The sequence below is a fragment of the Neoarius graeffei genome, chromosome 16 (genome assembly GCF_027579695.1).
Source record: "Neoarius graeffei isolate fNeoGra1 chromosome 16, fNeoGra1.pri, whole genome shotgun sequence".
Classification (NCBI taxonomy): Eukaryota; Metazoa; Chordata; class Actinopteri; order Siluriformes; family Ariidae; genus Neoarius; species Neoarius graeffei.
The window spans coordinates 18,714,597-18,736,370 of NC_083584.1; the positions used below are offsets into that span (position 1 = coordinate 18,714,597).

Consider the following 21,774-nt stretch of genomic DNA (forward strand, 5'->3'; position numbering starts at 1 on the left):
TAACCTAACCTGCATGTCTTTGGACTGTGGGGGAAAGCGGAGGAATTCCATGTGGACACGGGGAGAACATGCAAACTCTGCACAGAAAGGCCCTCATCAGCCGCTGGGCTCAAACCCGGACCTTCTTGCTGTAAGGCGACAGCGCTAACCACTACACCACTATGTCACCCTCGCTTCATCTCACACTGAAAAAATGAGAAAAATCCAACCTTTAATTGAAATAAATGTATTCAGACCCCCCCCCCCCCCAATTCTTCATTAAGAAATAATTTTCATCAAAAACACTTGTGCCACTATTATTTGCACCCCTAGAAATGATAGTGAACACAATATATAACTTTCACATGTAAATTGTACATTTGTGAGTTGATTGGAGTGTGTAGGAACTTTCAGTCATGGCCTGAAGGTCAGAGAAGCAGCCTTGGGCCCAAAGGGTTGTCGGTTCGATTCTCGGGAACAGCAGGAAAAATATGAGGGGAGTTGAGTGAATGAATAAACAGCACTTTCTCCTTCCTGAGTGTCATGGCTGAAGTGCCCAACTACTCCCTGGGTGCTGAAGCATAGCTGCCTACTGCTCTGTGTGTGTGTGTGTGTGTGTGTGCGTGCTCATTGCTTACTTGTGTGTGCTTCAGATGGGTTAAATGCAGAGGAGGAATTAAACTATGCTTGTGTACATGTGACAAAGAAAGGTTTCTTCTTCTGTCCATGACTTCCTGATTAACTGGGGAACAAATTTGAGGTGACACAGAGGCCAAATTCCTAATAATATCTGGCTCAGTTCATCATCATCTGAAATATTTATATTTGTAATTAGTTGCTAATTGTGTATTAGTACGAAAAAATAAATCAATTTCAAATAAACTATTCCCGTTCTTGCAGGGGTCGGTCACGGGTGGCGTTTCGTTTCTATGACAACACGTGTGTCAAGATAAAGCTTCCGGTGTGATCACCGAGGCGCACTGTGTTGCTTAGCGACGCAAAAAAATAATAATTATTAAAAATAATCATAAAAAAAGCTGCGCAAGCTCGAATGACGTGGTTGTAGAGTTTTGACGATATAAAAATGCGCTTTTTAACTCAATTCTGATTAATTTTTCAATGAAATCTAATATTTTCTGACCCGTACATACTTTAGAAAGAACTAGAACAAGAGAAGAGGATACTGAAATTAGTGTGGAAACATGCCCTGTTAAGAAGATTTCAAAATAGAAAACATTTGGCGAGTTGTTTGGGGGATAAGATGTTTCGTCTTTTGTTGTGGAACGTTTGTTCGGGAATTTGTTGCTACCCGGAAGCGTGATTTAGAGCGCTTAGGCTGCTAAGAGCGCTGTAAACAGAAGCGCGGTTCAGCGTGTGCGTTTTATAAAAAGAGATAAAGCAGGGTTTTGAGAATTTTTGAGTCATGTTTAAGAATACATTTCAAAGCGGATTCTTGTCTATTTTATACAGCATTGGGAGTAAACCTCTGCAGATCTGGGATAAAAAGGTACGCATCTGTTCATATAGAATAACCGACATGGAGTTAATGTAGAGTCTGAAATGATGAACTGCTGACGGAGATGGAGCAGAACTGAGAGGCAGAAATGGGAAGATGGAGACTCTGATTAAGTCAAACTCTGGGTTTAGGACATCAGGCACATTGCAACCCTTATATACGCATATACGCTCTTTAAATGTGGACTGGTTCCCAGGTACGCTCTTTAAATATGGACTGGTTCCCATGTACGCTCTTTAAATATGGACTGGTTCCCATGTACGCTCTTTAAATGTGGACTGGTTCCCATGTACGCTCTTTAAATATGGACTGGTTCCCATGTACGCTCTTTAAATATGGACTGGTTCCCATGTACGCTCTTTAAATATGGACTGGTTCCCATGTACGCTCTTTAAATATGGACTGGTTCCCAGGTACGCTCTTTAAATATGGACCGGTTCCCATGTACGCTCTTTAAATGTGGACCGGTTCCCATGTACGCTCTTTAAATATGGACTGGTTCCCAGGTACGCTCTTTAAATATGGACTGGTTCCCATGTACGCTCTTTAAATATGGACTGGTTCCCATGTACGCTCTTTAAATATGGACTGGTTCCCATGTACGCTCTTTAAATATGGACTGGTTCCCAGGTACGCTCTTTAAATATGGACCGGTTCCCATGTACGCTCTTTAAATGTGGACCGGTTCCCATGTACGCTCTTTAAATATGGACTGGTTCCCAGGTACGCTCTTTAAATATGGACTGGTTCCCATGTACGCTCTTTAAATATGGACTGGTTCCCATGTACGCTCTTTAAATATGGACTGGTTCCCAGGTACGCTCTTTAAATATGGACCGGTTCCCATGTACGCTCTTTAAATATGGACTGGTTCCCAGGTACGCTCTTTAAATGTGGACCGGTTCCCATGTACGCTCTTTAAATATGGACTGGTTCCCAGGTACGCTCTTTAAATATGGACTGGTTCCCAGGTACGCTCTTTAAATATGGACTGGTTCCCATGTACGCTCTTTAAATATGGACTGGTTCCCATGTACGCTCTTTAAATATGGACTGGTTCCCATGTACGCTCTTTAAATATGGACTGGTTCCCATGTATGCTCTTTAAATATGGACTGGTTCCCATTTACGCTCTTTAAATATGGACTGGTTCCCATGTACGCTCTTTAAATATGGACTGGTTCCCATGTACGCTCTTTAAATGTGGACCGGTTCCCATGTACGCTCTTTAAATATGGACCGGTTCCCAGGTACGCTCTTTAAATGTGGACCGGTTCCCATGTACGCTCTTTAAATGTGGACCGGTTCCCAGGTACGCTCTTTAAATGTGGACCGGTTCCCATGTACGCTCTTTAAATATGGACCGGTTCCCATACACGCTCTTTAAATATGGACCGGTTCCCATTTACGCTCTTTAAATGTGGACCGGTTCCCATGTACGCTCTTTAAATGTGGACTGGTTCCCAGGTACGCTCTTTAAATATGGACTGCTTCCCATTTACGCTCTTTAAATATGGACCGGTTCCCATTTACGCTCTTTAAATGTGGAACGGTTCCCATGTACGCTCTTTAAATGTGGACCGGTTCCCATGTACGCTCTTTAAATGTGGACCGGTTCCCATGTACGCTCTTTAAATGTGGACCGGTTCCCATGTACGCTCTTTAAATATGGACCGGTTCCCATGTACGCTTTTTAAATATGGACCGGTTCCCATTTACGCTCTTTAAATGTGGACCGGTTCCCATGTACGCTCTTTAAATATGGACTGGTTCCCATTTACGCTCTTTAAATGTGGACCGGTTCCCATGTACGCTCTTTAAATGTGGACCGGTTCCCATGTACGCTCTTTAAATGTGGACCGGTTCCCAGGTACGCTCTTTAAATGTGGACCGGTTCCCATGTACGCTCTTTAAATATGGACCGGTTCCCATACACGCTCTTTAAATATGGACCGGTTCCCATTTACGCTCTTTAAATGTGGACCGGTTCCCATGTACGCTCTTTAAATGTGGACCGGTTCCCAGGTACGCTCTTTAAATATGGACCGCTTCCCATTTACGCTCTTTAAATATGGACCGGTTCCCATTTACGCTCTTTAAATGTGGAACGGTTCCCATGTACGCTCTTTAAATGTGGACCGGTTCCCATGTACGCTCTTTAAATGTGGACCGGTTCCCATGTACGCTCTTTAAATGTGGACCGGTTCCCATGTACGCTCTTTAAATATGGACCGGTTCCCATGTACGCTTTTTAAATATGGACCGGTTCCCATTTACGCTCTTTAAATGTGGACCGGTTCCCATGTACGCTCTTTAAATATGGACCGGTTCCCATTTACGCTCTTTAAATGTGGACCGGTTCCCATGTACGCTCTTTAAATGTGGACCGGTTCCCATGTACGCTCTTTAAATGTGGACCGGTTCCCATGTACGCTCTTTAAATGTGGACCGGTTCCCATGTACGCTCTTTAAATGTGGACCGGTTCCCAGGTACGCTCTTTAAATGTGGACCGGTTCCCATGTACGCTCTTTAAATATGGACCGGTTCCCAGGTACGCTCTTTAAATGTGGACTGGTTCCCATTTACGCTCTTTAAATGTGGACTGGTTCCCATTTACGCTCTTTAAATGTGGACTGGTTCCCATGTACGCTCTTTAAATATGGACCGGTTCCCATGTACGCTCTTTAAATATGGACCGGTTCCCATGTACGCTCTTTAAATATGGACCGGTTCCCATTTACGCTCTTTAAATGTGGACCGGTTCCCATGTACGCTCTTTTAAATGTGGACCGGTTCCCAGGTACGCTCTTTAAATATGGTTCCCATATACGCTCTTTAAATATGGACCGGTTCCCATATACGCTCTTTAAATATGGACCGGTTCCCATTTACGCTCTTTAAATGTGGACCGGTTCCCATGTACGCTCTTTTAAATGTGGACCGGTTCCCAGGTACGCTCTTTAAATGTGGACAGGTTCCCATTTACGCTCTTTAAATGTGGACCGGTCCCCATTTACGCTCTTTAAATATGGACCGGTCCCCATTTACGCTCTTTAAATATGGACCGGTTCCCATTTACGCTCTTTAAATATGGACCGGTTCCCAGGTACGCTCTTTAAATATGGACCGGTTCCCAGGTACGCTCTTTAAATATGGACCGGTTCCCATGTACGCTCTTTAAATATGGACCGGTTCCCATGTATGCTCTTTAAATGTGGACCGGTTCCCAGGTACACTCTTTAAATGCGGACCGGTTACCATGTACGCTCTTTAAATGCGGACCGGTTCCCATGTACGCTCTTTAACTGCGGACCGGTTCCCAGGTACGCTCTTTAAATGCGGACCGGTTCCCACGTACGCTCTTTAAATGCGGACCGGTTCCCACGTACGCTCTTTAAATGCGGACCGGTTCCCAGGTACGCTCTTTAAATGCGGACCGGTTCCCAGGTACGCTCTTTAAATGCGGACCGGTTCCCACGTACGCTCTTTAAATGCGGACCGGTTCCCACGTACGCTCTTTAAATGCGGACCGGTTCCCACGTACGCTCTTTAAATGCGGACCGGTTCCCACGTACGCTCTTTAAATGCGGACCGGTTCCCACGTACGCTCTTTAAATGCGGACCGGTTCCCACGTACGCTCTTTAAATGCGGACCGGTTCCCACGTACGCTCTTTAAATGCGGACCGGTTCCCACGTACGCTCTTTAAATGCGGACCGGTTCCCACGTACGCTCTTTAAATGCGGACCGGTTCCCACGTACGCTTTTTAAATGCGGACCGGTTCCCACGTACGCTCTTTAAATGCGGACCGGTTCCCACGTACGCTCCTGAAATGCGGACCGGTTCCCACGTACGCTCCTGAAATGCGGACCGGTTCCCACGTACGCTCCTGAAATGCGGACCGGTTCCCATATACGCTTTTTTTTTAAAAGATTTTTTTGGGGCTTTTTTTCCACCTTTATTAGATAGGACAGTGTAGAGACAGGAAATGAGCAGGAGAGAGACAGGCGAGGAGGGATCGGGAAATGACCTCGGGTCGAAATCGAACCCGGGTCCCCGGATTTATGGTATGGCGCCTTATCCAACTGAGCCACGCTGCCCCCACCCCATATACGCTCTTTAAACGTGGACCGGTTCCCGTACGCGCTCCTTAAATGTGGACCGGTTCCCATATACAGTGGTGCTTGAAAGTTTGTGAACCCTTTAGAATTTTCTATATTTCTGCATAAATATGACCTAAAACATCATCAGATTTTCACACAAGTACTAAAAGTAGATAAAGAGAACCCAGTTAAACAAATGAGACAAAAATATTATACTTGGTCATTTATTTATTGAGGAAAATGATCCAATATTACATATCTGTGAGTGGCAAAAGTATGTGAACCTTTGCTTTCAGTCTCTGGTGTGACCCCCTTGTGCAGCAATAACTGCAACTAAACGTTTGCGGTAACTGTTGATCAGTTCTGCACACCGGCTTGGAGGAATTTTAGCCCGTTCCTCCATACAGAACAGCTTCAACTCTGGGATGTTGGTGGGTTTCCTCACATGAACTGCTCGCTTCAGGTCCTTCCACAACATTTCCATTGGATTAAGGTCAGGACTTTGACTTGGCCATTCCAAAACATTAACTTTATTCTTCTTTAACCATTCTTTGGTAGAACGACTTGTGTGCTTAGTAGGGCTGTAACGATATGCGTATCGAAATCGCGATACGCAGAGCCACGATCCGTATCGTGATACAAGAAGGCAGAATCGCAGTACACCCTTTCAAACTTCTCCTCAGCCCAAAAACAGAGGCGCTTCCAAACTTCAATTTATGAATACTTTACTTTTTAAATTACATTTTAAACTTGCTTAAATTACTTTTATTTTTTTATATCTATTAGTAAGTCGTTTTTTCGCCGACCTGCGACAATCTTCTGCGAGTCACGCAACGTCCACACTCGCCACTGGCAGAGCATTCATTTCTTTTAAGCGGTCGCCATTCTGGTTGCGACGCGGGGAGCGAATCTGTAAACAAGCAGCTCATTGGCTGGCTAGGTGTGCCACAAGCCAATCACAATCACTTGACCGGAAAGGCATGCAGTGTTGCCAGATTGGGCAGGTTTAGGTGCTTTTTGGCTGGTTTTGAACATATTTTGGGGTGGAAAACGTTAGCAATATCTGGCAACACTGAAGGCATGTCTGCTTGGGCGGAAGCCTTCTGCGGCAGTTACATTTTGACACGTGAGCAATGTTTCACGATAAAAATTCCGTAATTTCCATCTGTTTTCCGCGATCACAGAAAATCATTGGCCCTATGAGAGTGAGACAGTGAGAGAGCCCCCCCCCCCCCCCCCCCCCAAAAAAAAAAATCTTAACGGATTTACACGATTTGGAAAAATGACTCTTTCAGAACCGAAAGAAACAGAGCTTCCGGCTCAACAGTATTATTTTGAGAAATAAAACAATCTTTGGATATACATTTGTTCATTTTTGCATACATATTACTCATTCTCTGCAGTGGTCTGAATTATTTGTTATTAAATAGTTAATGTAAGTAAGTAAATTAAGTCAAATTTACTACTTTAAAAAAACATTTTAAAAAAAATCGTGGGCGTATCGAATCGTGGGTCAAAAATCGCGATACGAATCGAATTGTGAGTTGGGTGTATCGTTACAGCCCTAGTGCTTAGGGTCGTTGTCGTGCTGCATGACCCACCTTCTCTTGAGGTTCAGTTCATGGACAGATGTCCTGACATTTTCCTTTAGAATTTGCAGGTATAATTCAGAATTCATTGTTCCATCAATGATGGCAAGCTGTCCTGGCCCAGATGCAGCAAAACAGACCCAAACCATGATACTACCACCACCATATTTCACAGATGGGATAAGGTTCTTATGCTGGAATGCAGTGTTTTCCTTTCTCCAAACATAACGCTTCTCATTTAAACCAAATTTCTATTTTGGTCTCATCCATTCACAAAACATTTTTCCAATAGCCTTCTGGCTTGTCCACATGATCTTTAGCAAACTGCAGATGAACAGCAATGTGCTTTTTGGAGAGCAGTGGCTTTCTCCTTGCAGCCCTGCCATGCACACTATTGTTGTTCAGTGTTCTCCTGATGGTGGATTCATGAACATTAACATTAGCCAATGTGAGAGAGGCCTTCAGTTGCTTAGAAGTTACCCTGGGGTCCTTTGTGACCTCACCAACTATTGCACGCCTTGCTCTTGGAGTGATCTTTGTTGGTCGACCACTCCTGGGGAGGGTAACAATGGTCTTGAATTTCCTCCATTTGTACACAATCTGTCTGACTGTGGATTGGTGGAGTCCAAACTCTTTAGAGATGGTTTTGTAACATTTTCCAGCTTGATGAACATCAACAATGCTTTTTCTGAGGTCCTCAGAAATCTCCTTTGTTCGTGCCATGATACACTTCCACAAACATGTGTTGTGAAGATCAGACTTTGATAGATCCCTGTTCTTTAAATAAAACAGGGTGCCCACTCACACCTGATTGTCATCCCACTGATTGAAAACACCTGACTCTAATTTCACCTTCAAATTAACTGCTAATCCTAGAGGTTCACATACTTTTGCCACTCACAGATATGTAATATTGGATCATTTTCCTCAATAAATAAATGACCAAGTATAATATTTTTGTCTCATTTGTTTAATTGGGTTCTCTTTATCTACTTTTAGGACTTGTGTGAAAATCTGATGATGTTTTAGGTCATATTTATGCAGAAATGTAGAAAATTCTAATGGGTTCACAAACTTTCAAGCACCACTGTATACTCCTTAAATGCGGACCGGTTCCCATGTATACTCCACGGTGGTGTAGTGGTTAGCACGGTCGCCTCACAGCAAGAAGGTTCCGGGTTCAAACCCAGCGGCCAGTGAGGGCCTTTCTGTGCGGAGTTTGCATGTTCTCCCCGTGTCTGCATGGGTTTCCTCCGGGTGCTCCGGTTTTCCCCACAATCCAAAGACATGCAGTTAAGTTGATGCAGGGCGGGCCTTGGGCTGAGGTGCCCTTGAGCAAGGTACCTAACCCCTGATCGCTCCCCGGGCACTCTGGTGTGGCTGCCCACTGCTCTGGGTGTGTGTGTTCACTATGTCAGATGGGTTAAATGCAGAGTATGAATTTCACTGTGCTTGAAGTGTGCATGTGACAAATAAAAGGTTTCCTCTTCTTTCTTCTTCTAAATGCGGACCAGTTCCCAAACATACTCCTTAAATATGGACCGGTTCCCATGTATCCTCCTTAAATGTGGACCGGTTCCCATGTATCCTCCTTAAATGTGGACTTGTTCCCATTTACGCTCCTTAAATATGGACTGGTTCCCATATATACTCCTTAAATGTGGACTGGTTCCCATTTACGCTCCTTAAATGTGGACTGGTTCCCATATATATACTCCTTAAATGTGGACTGGTTCCCATTTACGCTCCTTAAATGTGGACTGGTTCCCATATATATACTCCTTAAATGTGGACTGGTTCCCATTTACGCTCCTTAAATGTGGACTGGTTCCCATATATACTCCTTAAATGTGGACTGGTTCCCATATATATACTCCTTAAATGTGGACTGGTTCCCATTTATGCTCCTTAAATGTGGACTGGTTCCCATATATACTCCTTAAATGTGGACTGGTTCCCATATATATTCCTTAAATGTGGACTGGTTCCCATATATGCTCTTTAAATGCAGACTGGCTCCCATATACGCTCCTTAAATATGGACTGGCTCCCATATACGCTCCTTAAATATGGACTGGCTCCCATATACGCTCCTTAAATATGGACTGGCTCCCATATACGCTCCTTAAATATGGACTGGCTCCCATATACGCTCCTTAAATATGGACTGGCTCCCATATACGCTCCTTAAATATGGACTGGCTCCCATATACGCTCCATAAATATGGACTGGCTCCCATATACGCTCCATAAATATGGACTGGCTCCCATATACGCTCCATAAATATGGACTGGCTCCCATATACACTCCATAAATATGGACTGGCTCCCATATGTACTCCATAAATATGGACTGGCTCCCATATGTACTCCATAAATATGGACTGGCTCCCATATGTACTCCATAAATATGTACCAGTTCCCGTATCTATTCCTTAAATGTGTGCTGGTTCCAATACAGCATATATACTCATATTCTTAAATATGCCTATTTTTCGAATTTGTATATTTTAAATTCCTTTTTTTTTTTTTTTTTTTTTTATTTCTATCTATATTACTACTTTTGCCTATTTTTTAAAATTCTTTTTTATTTTAATTGTTCAAACACCAGGAACGGACTTGCAATCAGCTCCATTCTGATTTTCTGTGTAATCAGACTTGAAGACAGTTTCTTTACTTTTTTTTTTTTAAATAAATGTATTTGTTTATGTTAACTGTTATTCGTCCTGTAGTTGTAATATACTCACCAGCATCTCACACGCCACCATGACTGACTATCTATCTATCTATCTATCTATCTATCTATCTATCTATCTATCTATCTATCTATCTATCTATCTATCTATCTATCTATCGCAGTGACTGTGTGTGTGTACAGTCCTCCTGTGCAAAAGTCGTAGGCGCATGTAAAGAAATGCTGGAGATCAAAAATGGCTTGAAAGTAATGAAATGTTTCAACATAAAAAAATACTATAAACAGTAAGCCATAATAAGTGAAACACAGTCAATATTTGGTGTGAGATGACCCTTTGCTTAAAAAATATTTTATATATCAGTCTCAGGTCCAGTGAGTGCAGTTTGATAAGGAAATGATCTGTAGGTTTTACTGAGCATCTTACAGAACCAGCCACAGTTCTTCTGGACACTTTGACTGTCACACTCGCTTCTTCATTTTGCACCAAAACCCAGCAGCCTTCATTATGTTCTCTTATGGAATATGCTGCTCAGATACAACATTTTTTTTCCCCTGTAACATTTAATCTTGTGCTGGAAGAAAACAGAACGTTTTGGAACTCAAAAATGTTTTTGTACTGACTTGATAATGTAGAAGTCATAAAATAGAAATCTATAAAAAAGTTAGTATGAAAAATGTATATATAATATAAAACATAAAATGCCTAAGACTTTTGCACAGTACTGCGTGTGTATACATACACTTGAATGATGATGGTAAAACTGTATTTGGGCAATTCCATGTAAATGTCAACCTCACCATGCAAAAATAAAGCAACATGTAATACATCAAAACCACTCCTAGAGATATCACCTAGGCCTGTATTTTACAGATGTGAATAAGTTGAACCAATTTGTAACCAACCTAATGTCACTGTCAGTCTTTCTTTCTTATAATGTAAAACCCAAGCTAAAATCAACTTTGATCATGTACAATTCTATATTATTGCCACAAGCCACAGAAATGTACACTAAAATCCACAAAACAGCAAAACAATAGCCATCCTAAATATTATTTAAGAACTTTGATAGTTTTAGCTGATATTTAGAGAGTTTTTCAAAGGGTTATGGTGGTTAAATTGCTGATTTTCTAAACATACGCCATGTCTATTTCAGACGCGTCACATCCATAACGGAATTTCGTCACATCCATAACGCTGACTTTTCCTTCCGAAACTCTGCATGAAATACAAAATATTTTAAACAGAGATTTTTTAATATTCACCTTGGACCCCTCTATCAAATGGATATCTCCATTTCGACATTAGGTTTACGATTTCACAGAGTTTGATAAAAATGTACAGTCACCCAAGAAAAGTGATACTTTTTCTGTCACATCCATAACGCATCTTTTATTGGCATTTTCTGGCATGCCCTAGATGTATTATGGGAATTGTTTTTGTTCTATCACTTCTCCAGTATGGTACAGCCTTAAAATATACAACACCTGTTTAAATACTGGGAGACAATAAAACATGCACTGGGTCATTTGTTGCCATTTTGAGTTCAAGTGTCACGTCCATAACGCTGGAATTGCTCATTTGCAGGTAAGAAATGGACATATAAAGCGGATTACGGACAATGACATCCAGTCGTTGGTGCTTGAGGTGGAAGGAACCAATGTCAGGTAATCATTAACACCCAGCTGAGCCTCAGGTTCCTGTTCATTCATTACAGTTTGTCTAATTACTTTCTCACTCACTTCCACAGCACGACCTACATCACATGTCCTGCAGATCCAAAGAAAACCCTGGGCATCAAACTTCCCTTCCTTGTCATGATAATCAAGAATCTGAAGAAATATTTCACATTTGAAGTTCAGGTAAGGATCAAACAACCTTTGCCCAGTGGTGTGATGACCTGTTTTCCATTTGAGCAGAAGCTGAAGGCTCCAGTCAGTCAGTACTGAGTGACCTGTTTGTTCATGAGCGTGGTGTTGTGTATCCTCTCCGAGCTGCTCGTTTGTCCTGTTTCAGGTGTTGGACGATAAAAACGTGCGGCGGAGATTCAGAGCCAGTAACTACCAGAGCACCACCCGGGTCAAGCCCTTCATCTGCACCATGCCCATGCGGCTGGACGACGGCTGGAACCAGATCCAGTTCAACCTGTCCGACTTCACACGCAGAGCTTACGGCACCAATTACATCGAGACGCTGCGAGTCCAGGTGCGTACCGAGCACGGAGCAGAACATCTTCACGATAAGTCAGACATTTTAATAAACAGACTGTCTGGAGGTTCTTAAATGAAAAATCCATTTGCCTTAGAGTATTTATGCTTGACATATTAATGACCTGCCCAATCGTCTTCCAGATCCACGCAAACTGTCGCATAAGAAGAGTGTACTTTTCTGATAGACTGTACTCTGAGGACGAGCTCCCAGCAGAGTTTAAACTCTATTTGCCGGTACAGAACAAAGCAAAGGTGAGTGCATGTTCACAAGCACAACATGTTCCTCCATTTTGCACAATATGGAAGGAATAAAAGACTTGGAAGTGTGCTGTTATAAGAAAATAATCAACAACGGAGTGGTGAAACACAGCTGTGAACCACTCTGAACTTGATTGTTTTCCTGTCACAGTGTTTTATTGCTCTTATACCACAGCAATTCAACAGTGATCGCAATTTTATTTATTTATTTTTTTTTAAAAGGAGAACTGAAGTCATTTTTAAATTTTATTGTTTGACAAGTGACCGATCCATTGACGGTAAACAAGGATCGAGTGGACTTCAGTGGCGACTATGATATTGAATTTACACTTTGTTGAATTAATTCAATATCATAGTCACCACTGAAGTCCACTCGATCCTTGTTTACCGTCAATGGATCGGTCACTCATCAAACAGCCCGCCAGAATCCGAGTAGGGAATGGCTGAGCGGAGCTGTCAGCAGGGCTCGAAACTAACGGTGTCCCGATGTCCCGGGGACCATAAAAAATGTCATCGGGACACAAAATTATCATATCTGGGACAATCCCGGGACAATGGAAAAAAATAGATCTAGAAAAAAAGTTCTACATTAATATTATTTCCAAAGCCGTAACGCATACGTAGACATTCACCTAATTTGTCAATTTTAATTTTAAAACGTTAACAGCGAAAAATACATAGTAGCTACACTTTCGATGCACCTGCATCCGTAGGCTACAGAGCAGCACATTCTGTTCTAGAATCTTCGGCCGGAGTCCGCATTATATGGACTTGGAATGGAATTGCTACCGCACACGCTGCGCCGACTCTTGCCAGAACAAAAATGCTTAAGTGGTTGAAGCGGACCGACCGCGGGGAAGAAACTGAAAGCCCAGACATAACGTCTCCGGGACCTTCAGGATCCAAAGTGTCATCGCCTGGTCTGCAGGCAACGCTAGCAACTGAATGAACTGAATGAACACTGTTAGACACGTTATAAAATACAACAGGAATGATGTGGATGATATTGACGGAAGATACCGTTCAACAGAATAAGTGAGTTTTCTTGGTGTCTTTCTAGTTCAGAAAGTTTAGTCAGTCAGCAGCACAGCTAGGCTCGGACCTGCCACTATGCTGATGCTGCTAACATTTGCACCCACGTTTCGGCAGCGAAAGTTCATAAAATGGATAACGGAAAGTTCATAAAAATGGATAACGGAAAGTTCATAAAAATGGATAACGGTAATGGTGAAAATTATAAGTTGGCCTTATAAATGGCAACAGATATTCAAGGTATAAGTAGATGAAATGAACATAAAAGGGGTCTTATTTTCAACTAAAGTGTACTGCAGATGTAGTGAGTTGAAACATTTTCTGAATGAGCTAGTTGGCCCCTTTAAATAAACGGGTATCTATTCATACAGTGAGATCGCCAAAGTTTAATAAACTGAAAATGCAATAACCGTAATTTTGAAGTAGATGATGTATAGGACATGTGTCGCTTGTGTCTTGTGACTTATTGTAAAAATGATATGATATAAAGGGTTCAAAATCGCATAGTTACAAATATAATAGTAACTTCATATGATAATATTAACCACTGGTTATTTCAGAGAGGAAAAAAATGGGGACACTATTGCTTCCATTCGGGACAATACAACACAGAATTCGGGACAACTGGGGGACACAAAGAAAAAAAGTTAATTTCGAGCCCTGGCTGTCAGTCAAACACAAGTTAGCCAATGGGAATGCATTCCTGGACAGCCCACCCACACGTGACGTTTGTGCCAAAACTGCAAGCAAAAAGTCAGGGAGCGCAAACGAGAAAGCTGGAATCGCAACCAAAATAAATTACGCCAAACAAAACTGAGAAAGACGCGGAACAAAAATAAAAGGTTTCTGAAGAGTAATAGACTGATATTTTGCACGATTACACGACTAATTTGTTTGCCAGTCTAAAAAAAATTGACTTTTGTTTTTTTGTATTTTGATCTGTCGTTTTTGTTTGATATTTCAAAAGTATTGTATGAACATTTTGGCACAAAATTGATTCCATATATTTCCCCGTAATCGCCCACGGGCATTACGGACTTTCTTTCCAAGGCGCTGGCTTTCAATGTTACAAAACAAACAAAAACGACAAAAAAAAGTTGAATTGGGAATCGAAAACAGCCGAAAGACAAACAGGAGTCGCCGAGTTATTCAAGAAATGAGCAACGAAGAGCGTTCAGAAACCGCTAAAAGAAATTCAGTTTCGAAACCGCTCGCCATTTATTCTGCATGTGTGAGTCAATTCTGTTACACATATGACGTGACTGAAAGCAACGTCACGCCTCATTATATATAATGACTATCTATTTTAATCTTAGAAAAAAAAGCCACATAATAAACTCCTTATTAGCCTCACTTGCTTGGTCTTGACGGGAAAATATCAGCCTACGGCTCGAGCCGTACTGTCAAGACCTCGGGTCTGACGTTTTCCCGTAAAGACTGAGCAAGAGGGGTTAATAAGGAGTTAGTATTTGCAGATGGTGACGTGAATAATAACTGAGATCAAGTTGAGGTTATTATTCACTGATAATAATTTAAAAAAAAAAAAAAGGTTTCAGACATCAAAAGCGGCATGCACATGTAACAATGGCGCAGTGCAGACTTGTCACTTATCTACGCCGAATCACATAAAATACTTTTGTTTTGAAATCGATAAAATAAATCCCAATCCCACCTTACCTTTGAATAGTTTTAGATCAAACTTCGGAGCATCTTTAGTGCTTTTAGGAACAGCATTTTCTTTCAACGTTTGTAATTCTTCCTCATTTACGGTGATGAAGCGATTGGCGACATTTTGCCAAGTTGCTCGAGGTGATTATCAAGAAATAGTCCGAATTTCTTGACTAATCAGCGTGCTTGGTTTTCTATAATCACCTGTGTATTTATACTAAAGAAAATTAATCACCTTCTGACCAATCAGAATTGACATTTGTATAAAGTGAAATGAGAAATGCAGTACAGTAAAAGACTATATTTCTTTAGTTTAGATCTATTATAGCTTACTAACATCCACTCTTTTTTTCCTCCCCCTTTACAGCAGTAACGTGGCACGTCTGAACCCTTCCTTCATCCCTAACCCTTTTCTCCGTCACGTGACTTTGCCTTGTTTTGTTTTTCCCCGTGTTGTATGTTTTCTACACATGATGTGACCGGTGAATTCAACATTCAGGGCAATGAGAAAGTATGATCTAAATTTTAATATGTTACTGGTGTCAAACACATGAAGGACATCACTGGCTTCAGCAGCTTTATTGTTTCACTGGAACATCAGCTGCCACAGTGGAGTCTCTGTGCACCAGCAGGAACGCAGCATTGTGTCTTTAATGACTTCCACATTCATTTCCATATCTGTACACGAGTTTATTAAAGGTTGTGGCCTGAAAGTGGTATTTATAGAACTTTTTTTTTTCTTCTCTCATTAAAATAAACTTCTTATAAAACCAAATCTGTATCAAAAATGTATTTCAGTGGAAAAGTCTGTAATAGAAATACTCTGATTTTTATATAACGTTTCAGCCATTGAATTAAAGTCTATCAAATTGTCTTACAAAGTAATTCATGTCCTCGATATCTTTGGGTGAAAAGAATGTGACAGTAACTCAGTACTGCTCCAGGATCTTGAAAGTACAACAGCAAATTAATTGCATTTGAATTGAAATTAAAATGTACAACCCTTGAACATGAATCAGTTAGCTTAAACACTGTTTCTAAAGATAAACCATTTTTACATCAAGTTTTCAAATAGAACACGTTTGTAATTAATGATTTGATCAATAATAACTGATGATGAAAGTCAGCCAAGCTTCAGGAAACACATGCGTTACTGATAGTGTTAGAATGTAAAGGAAGCAAAACTATAACAATCGGAACTGAATTACACACCCTTACAAAGTGCAGATAAAGTTCATGAAACATCACCGAAACACAAGAGGAGGGAAAAATGGCCAGGGACCAGTGGGGTGAGCTCACTGTGATCATCAGGACAATTTAATGCTGATGCTTTGGCTGGGCTGTCTCTCTCTCAGGCTCTCTGTGTGTCTGTCTCTGTCTGTGTCTCTCTTACGTGTGCTGTCTGTTTGTGTCTCTCTTGCTCACTGTCTGTCTGTCTCTCTCTTGCTCACTCTGTCTGGTTGTCTCTGTATATCTGTGTCTGTATGTCTCTCTCTCCCTCTGTCTGGCTGTCTTTCTCGTGCTCTCTCTGTGTGTCTGTCTCTCTCTCTATGTCTGTGTTTGTCTCTGTCTCTCTCTGTATGTCTGTGTTTCTCTGTCTCTCTATTTTCTCTCTGTGTTTGTCTCTGTGTCTGTGTGTCTGTCTCTCTCTCTGTATGTCTGTGTTTGTCTCTGTCTCTCTCTTTTCTCTCTCTCTCTCTGTATGTCTGTGTGTTTCTCTATTTTCTGTTTGTCTCTCTCTTTGTGTTTGTCTCTGTCTCTCTCTTTTCTCTCTCTCTCTGTATGTCTGTGTGTTTCTCTGTCTCTCTATTTTCTGTTTGTCTCTTTGTGTTTGTCTCTGTCTCTCTCTTTTCTCTCTCCCTCTGTATGTCTGTGTGTTTCTCTGTCTCTCTTTTCTCTCTCTGTATGTCTGTGTGTTTCTCTATCTCTCTATTTTCTGTGTTTGTCTCTGTTTGTCTCTGTCTCTCTCTTTTCTCTCTCCCTCTGTATGTCTGTGTTTCTCTGTCTCTATTTTCTCTCTCTGTATGTCTGTGTCTCTCTCTGTCTCTCTCTTTTCTCTCTCTCTCTCTTTTCTCTCTGTCTGTGTGTTTCGGTCTCTCTCTTTTCTCTCTCTCTGTCTGTGTGTTTCGGTCTCTCTATTTTCTCTCTCTCTGTATGTCTGTGTTTGTCTCTCTGTCTGTCTGTCTGTCACCCTATGTCCGAAATCACTCACTCACTGTATAGTGGACTATATAGTGAGTTCATTATTTTGTAGTGCTGTCCGAATGTATAGTGAGAATTATTACACCCTATATTGTGCACTCAAAGTATCCCACAATTCACCGTGAAAAGTAGTGTACAACTGATGGTCACTAACCAAGCAATATACTGTATCCCATCATGCATTGTGGTTGCGCTGAGAGAAAAAGAAAAAAAAAAGTATGTTGGGGTGAATGGACTGAGGAAGAAACAAACACGTTATAAACAGACATTCAAGTACAATTAAAAATACTAAGAGAACAAAAAATAAGCTCAAATAGAATAAGACATAAAATGCAAGAATAAAAGTTCTAGTGCAGAGCAAGGAATTAATCAAAAGCCTCAAATTTATTTAATAAAAGGCAGCGACAAAGAAGAAAGAAAGAAAGAAAGAAAGAAAAAGTATTCAGCCTTGATTTAAAAGAACTGAAAGATGCAGCAGACACAAAGTACTTTGTATTGATAAATGTGGGAAATACGCTCAGTATAATATGGATTTATCACAAAAATACGTGTGTATTTATTATTTTGAAAACCCACCAGCCGACTGATCTGCACATTTTAATTGTGCAACAGTAATGACGTAAATAACGGCGCGGTGGAGTAGTGTCCGAAAGCGTTTTTTTTTTTTTTTCTATTTTACCAATGAGCTCACTATATAGTTCTCGATATAGAATTCCTTATATAGTGAGAAGGGAGTAGTGAACGAGTGAGTGATTTCAGACACAGGTCTGTCTCTCTCTGTCTGTGTGTGTCTTTTTTCTAATTCCCTCTGTTATTTTTTTGTTTCTTTCTTTGGTTGGTTCTTTCTCTCTCTATTTCTCTCTATGCTTATAAAGTGCATTAGCAGAGGACTTGCCTCTTCATGGTAATGACGTAAGCACTCCTCTTGCTTATATCCTTAAAAATCTTTCATTTAAAAACAGGTTTGATGTGTGTGTGTCCAACGTATTGCTTATTGTGGTGAAGCCCCGCCCTCTGTCGCACTTCCATAATGAAGCACGTAATAATCATGGACGTACATGAGCACAGCGATGGGCTGCCCGATGATCAGAGAGATCCACACCATGGCGTTGCCATAGTTACCTCTCAGGAAGCGGCCCACGAACAAGGCAAGTGGAACCTGAAACCAGCAAAACCACCAATTAAAAACGCAACCTTACTCAGGATTTCTGAGTTCACTGGCAGCATCAGGGGTTTGTCACTGACCTGAGCCATCATTCCCATAAACGCCCAGAGCCGGAACATCTTCAGCGGCACGCTCACCAGGTACTGAGGGGGACACGACAAACAGAAACATCATTAACATGGCTCAGTGTGGGGTCTAAAAGGAGAGATGCTCAAAATAAAACATCCTGTTTAACAATGCAAAAACTTAATCGGTTTTCTACCTTCATTTAAAATTGAAATAAAAACTCAACTTTCTTAATTTGGACATTTAGAACATTTTTGCACAAACTCAAAGCTCTTTCATGATTAAGGTCTGAGACTGTCAGCTGTTTTCTGATTTAATAAATGAAATGATGTTAAAGTGTTTAAAACCTCGTGAAAGAAAGCAGAGAGAAAAAACACGGCGATCTGAGCGGTCAGCTTGTTCACCCCTCGTCTCAGCATGGGCTTATAGAAGTGCCTGAGAGTCGAGAAGAAAGACAAAGCAACAAATTAGTGAAGAAATACAAATGTGTGAGTGAGATTACTGTTAAACCCCGAGTCTGATGCACTGTAGAAAATCCTAATGAAGTAGCCACAAGGTATGAATGCAGGAATGCAAGAAAAGAAATAATGAAAGAAAGAGCATGTGGTGAAAGAATGAAGGAAAGAACGAATGAAAAAGAGCATGTGAAAGAAAAAAGAATGAAAGAAAGAGCATGTGATGTGAAAGAACAAAAGAAAGAAACAATGAAAGAAGGAACAAAAGAGCATGTGAAAGAAACAATGAAAGAGAGCATGTGATGTGAAAGAATGAACGAAAGAAACAATGAAAGAAAAAGAAAGAGCAAGTGATGATGAAAGAAAGAAACAATGAAAAAAAGAGTGCATAAGAAAGAAAGCATGTGGTGAAAGAATGAAGGAAGGAAAGAAAAACAATGAAAGAAAAAGAGCATGTGATGTGAAAGAACGAATGAAAGAAACAATGAAAGAAAAAGAAAGAGCAAGTGATGATGAAAGAAAGAAACAATGAAAGAAGGAACAAAAGAAAGAGCATGTGAAAGAGTGAGCAAGCGATAAAGACCGAAAGAAAGAGCATGTGAAAGAAAAAAAAGAGAGAAGAAAGAAAGAGCATGTGGTGAAAGAATGAAGCAAAGAAAGAAACAATGAAATAATGAAAAAGAGAGCATGATGTGACAGAAGGAATGAAACAATGAAAGACAAAGAAAGCATGTGATGTGAAAGAATGAACGAAAGAAACAATGAAAGAAAAAGAGCAAGTGATGAAAGAAAAACAATGAAAAAAAAGAGTGCATAAGAAAAAGCATGTGGTGAAAGAATGAAGGAAGGAAAGAAAAACAATGAAAGAAAGAAAGAAAGAAAGAAACAATGAAAGAAAAAGAAAGAGCAAGTGATGATGAAAGAAAGAAACAATGAAAGAAGGAACAAAAGAAAGAGCATGTGAAAGAGCGAGCAAGCGATAAAGACCGAAAGAAAGAGCATGTGAAAGAAAAAAAGAGAGGAGAAAAAAGAAAGAGCATGTGGTGAAAGAATGAAGCAAAGAAAGAAACAATGAAAGAAATAATGAAAAAGAAAGAGCATGTGATGTGACAGAAGGAATGAAAGAAACAATGAAAGACAGAAAGAAAGCATGTGATGTGAAAGAAGGAACGAAAGAAAAAAGAAACAAAGAGCATATGATGTGAAAAAATGAACAAAAGAAACAATGAAAGAAGAGAAAGGAAGAAAGAGCATGTGATGGGAAAGAACAAAAGAAACAACAAAAGAAGGAACAAAAGAGAGAATGTGATGTGAAAGAATGAAAGAAATAAACAAAGAAAGCAAGTGATAAAGAATGAAACAGTGAAAGAATGAAAGAGCATGTGATAAAGAACGAAAGAAAGAAACAGTGAAAGAAAGAAGGTAAGAAAGAAAGAGCATAAGAAAAAGAGCATGTGATGTGAAAGAAAGAAAGAGCGATTGAGCGAGCTCGGACTCACCGCAGGCACCATTTATGGACAGGGATGTTCCAGTTTGACCAGAAATATGGCACAGTTTCTGAGTTCCTACAGATATAAGAAACATCTCAGACTCGAGCAGACAGCAGCCACGCCGTTTCCACTCACACTGCCATTTTCACTACCTTAAAGTCGCAGCTTGTACTTTTTCAAAGTGTATTTTAAACCTGGAACAATCACCTCACTTCAAAGCTCCATTCGGAAAACTGTCATTCGCAATATTGTCATGGAGAAGATCTGGCTCATGCCTTCATTTCAAGCTTTTGTTTCTGCTTTTCTGGCCCAGAAAAGCTCCACCCCCTGACAGAACCTGTTCCATTTTGCTTAAAATGTAGTGCACAAAGCTCACACAGTGGTGGTCGTGGTGTGGTGTGTGGTAAAGACCTGTCTTGTCGACTTTCATGTCCCAGACACCAAAGGGTTAAAAATGGCTTCTTTAAAATGAATACATGATGGAGTTGATGAAGGGCCTGTAAATAGGGTCTGCTATGGAAAGTTTATATCACTAATGTAAGATCTGCGTGATCGTTTCTCACCGTGCCGTGGTCTAGAACAACAGCATGCTGTATCCTGTATACTCACCACCAGTCTCGGTAAAACTCTCGGTCTCCAAACTGCATCAGTTCAGCGACAAAGTTCATGGAGGAGTGGAATAACCAGTAAAAAAAGATGAGCCATATTAAATGATTAGGGACCTGTAGGAGAAGAAGAGGGAGGGATGAGAGGGAGACACGGCACAATAACACTTTCTTTTTTTGATAACGATACCAAAAAACAACCCAAACTTTTCGAACGTATGTTTATTGACTTAAGACGGGCATCATTACTGTCCTACAGGGAAACAATCATAGGTGACGACATCTAGAAAATTGTAATATTTGAAAAAAATAAGAATAATACAACATAAACGTGTATAAAAATTGCACAGCTTAATAAGTGATTCCAGAACAATACGTATTTATGGCAAATATAATAAAATAAAAATATGTAAACAAAACTGTTTCCATTTAAATATATGTTAAAAGGAAATGAATCAATTTGGTGAAAATTAAGGCCCTTTAAAAAAGTCTTAATCACCATTTTACGCAATATTAAAATTTTTGTAGATATTTTTACAATGTGAACAGCCGATTCGTCCAAAGAGTTTGTATTATCTATCTATCTATCTATCTATCTATCTATCTATCTATCTATCTATCTATCTATCTATCTATCTATCTATCAGGGCTCAACATTAACGGTAGTCCGACTGTCCGGGACAACCAAATGTTTGGTCCGGACAAGTCAAATCTGCAGGACAAGTTGAATATTTGTTAAAAA

The 21,774-nt window shown here is 40.6% G+C and overlaps 2 protein-coding genes across 5 annotated transcripts in view; one reads left to right on the forward strand and one right to left on the reverse strand.

Annotated features, from left to right (window-relative positions):
- The first annotated feature begins 1,301 nt into the window (after positions 1–1,301).
- On the forward strand, positions 1,302–15,934 carry LOC132900485 (cilia- and flagella-associated protein 20). Its single transcript, XM_060942602.1, has 6 exons — positions 1,302–1,486; positions 11,469–11,548; positions 11,632–11,743; positions 11,898–12,086; positions 12,233–12,343; positions 15,417–15,934. Exons 1-6 carry the CDS (start codon positions 1,403–1,405, stop codon positions 15,420–15,422), a joined length of 582 nt encoding a protein of 193 aa, XP_060798585.1. The 5' UTR covers positions 1,302–1,402; the 3' UTR covers positions 15,423–15,934.
- dgat1a (diacylglycerol O-acyltransferase 1a) overlaps positions 15,646–21,774 on the reverse strand; it is a 104,234-nt gene continuing 98,105 nt past the window's right edge. For 2 of the 4 annotated variants that reach the window (XM_060942598.1, XM_060942601.1), the window contains exons 13-18: positions 21,037–21,149; positions 20,437–20,502; positions 18,830–18,917; positions 18,497–18,559; positions 18,310–18,410; positions 15,646–17,444 (exon numbers count right to left, since the gene is read on the reverse strand). In XM_060942598.1, coding sequence (XP_060798581.1) covers positions 17,351–17,444; positions 18,310–18,410; positions 18,497–18,559; positions 18,830–18,917; positions 20,437–20,502; positions 21,037–21,149 — 525 coding nt within the window. In that variant the 3' untranslated portion in view covers positions 15,646–17,350. Of the gene's footprint in view, positions 17,445–17,728; positions 18,411–18,496; positions 18,560–18,829; positions 18,918–20,436; positions 20,503–21,036; positions 21,150–21,774 lie in introns of those variants that run through there. The other 2 variants (XM_060942600.1, XM_060942599.1) reach the window with 2 other exon arrangements.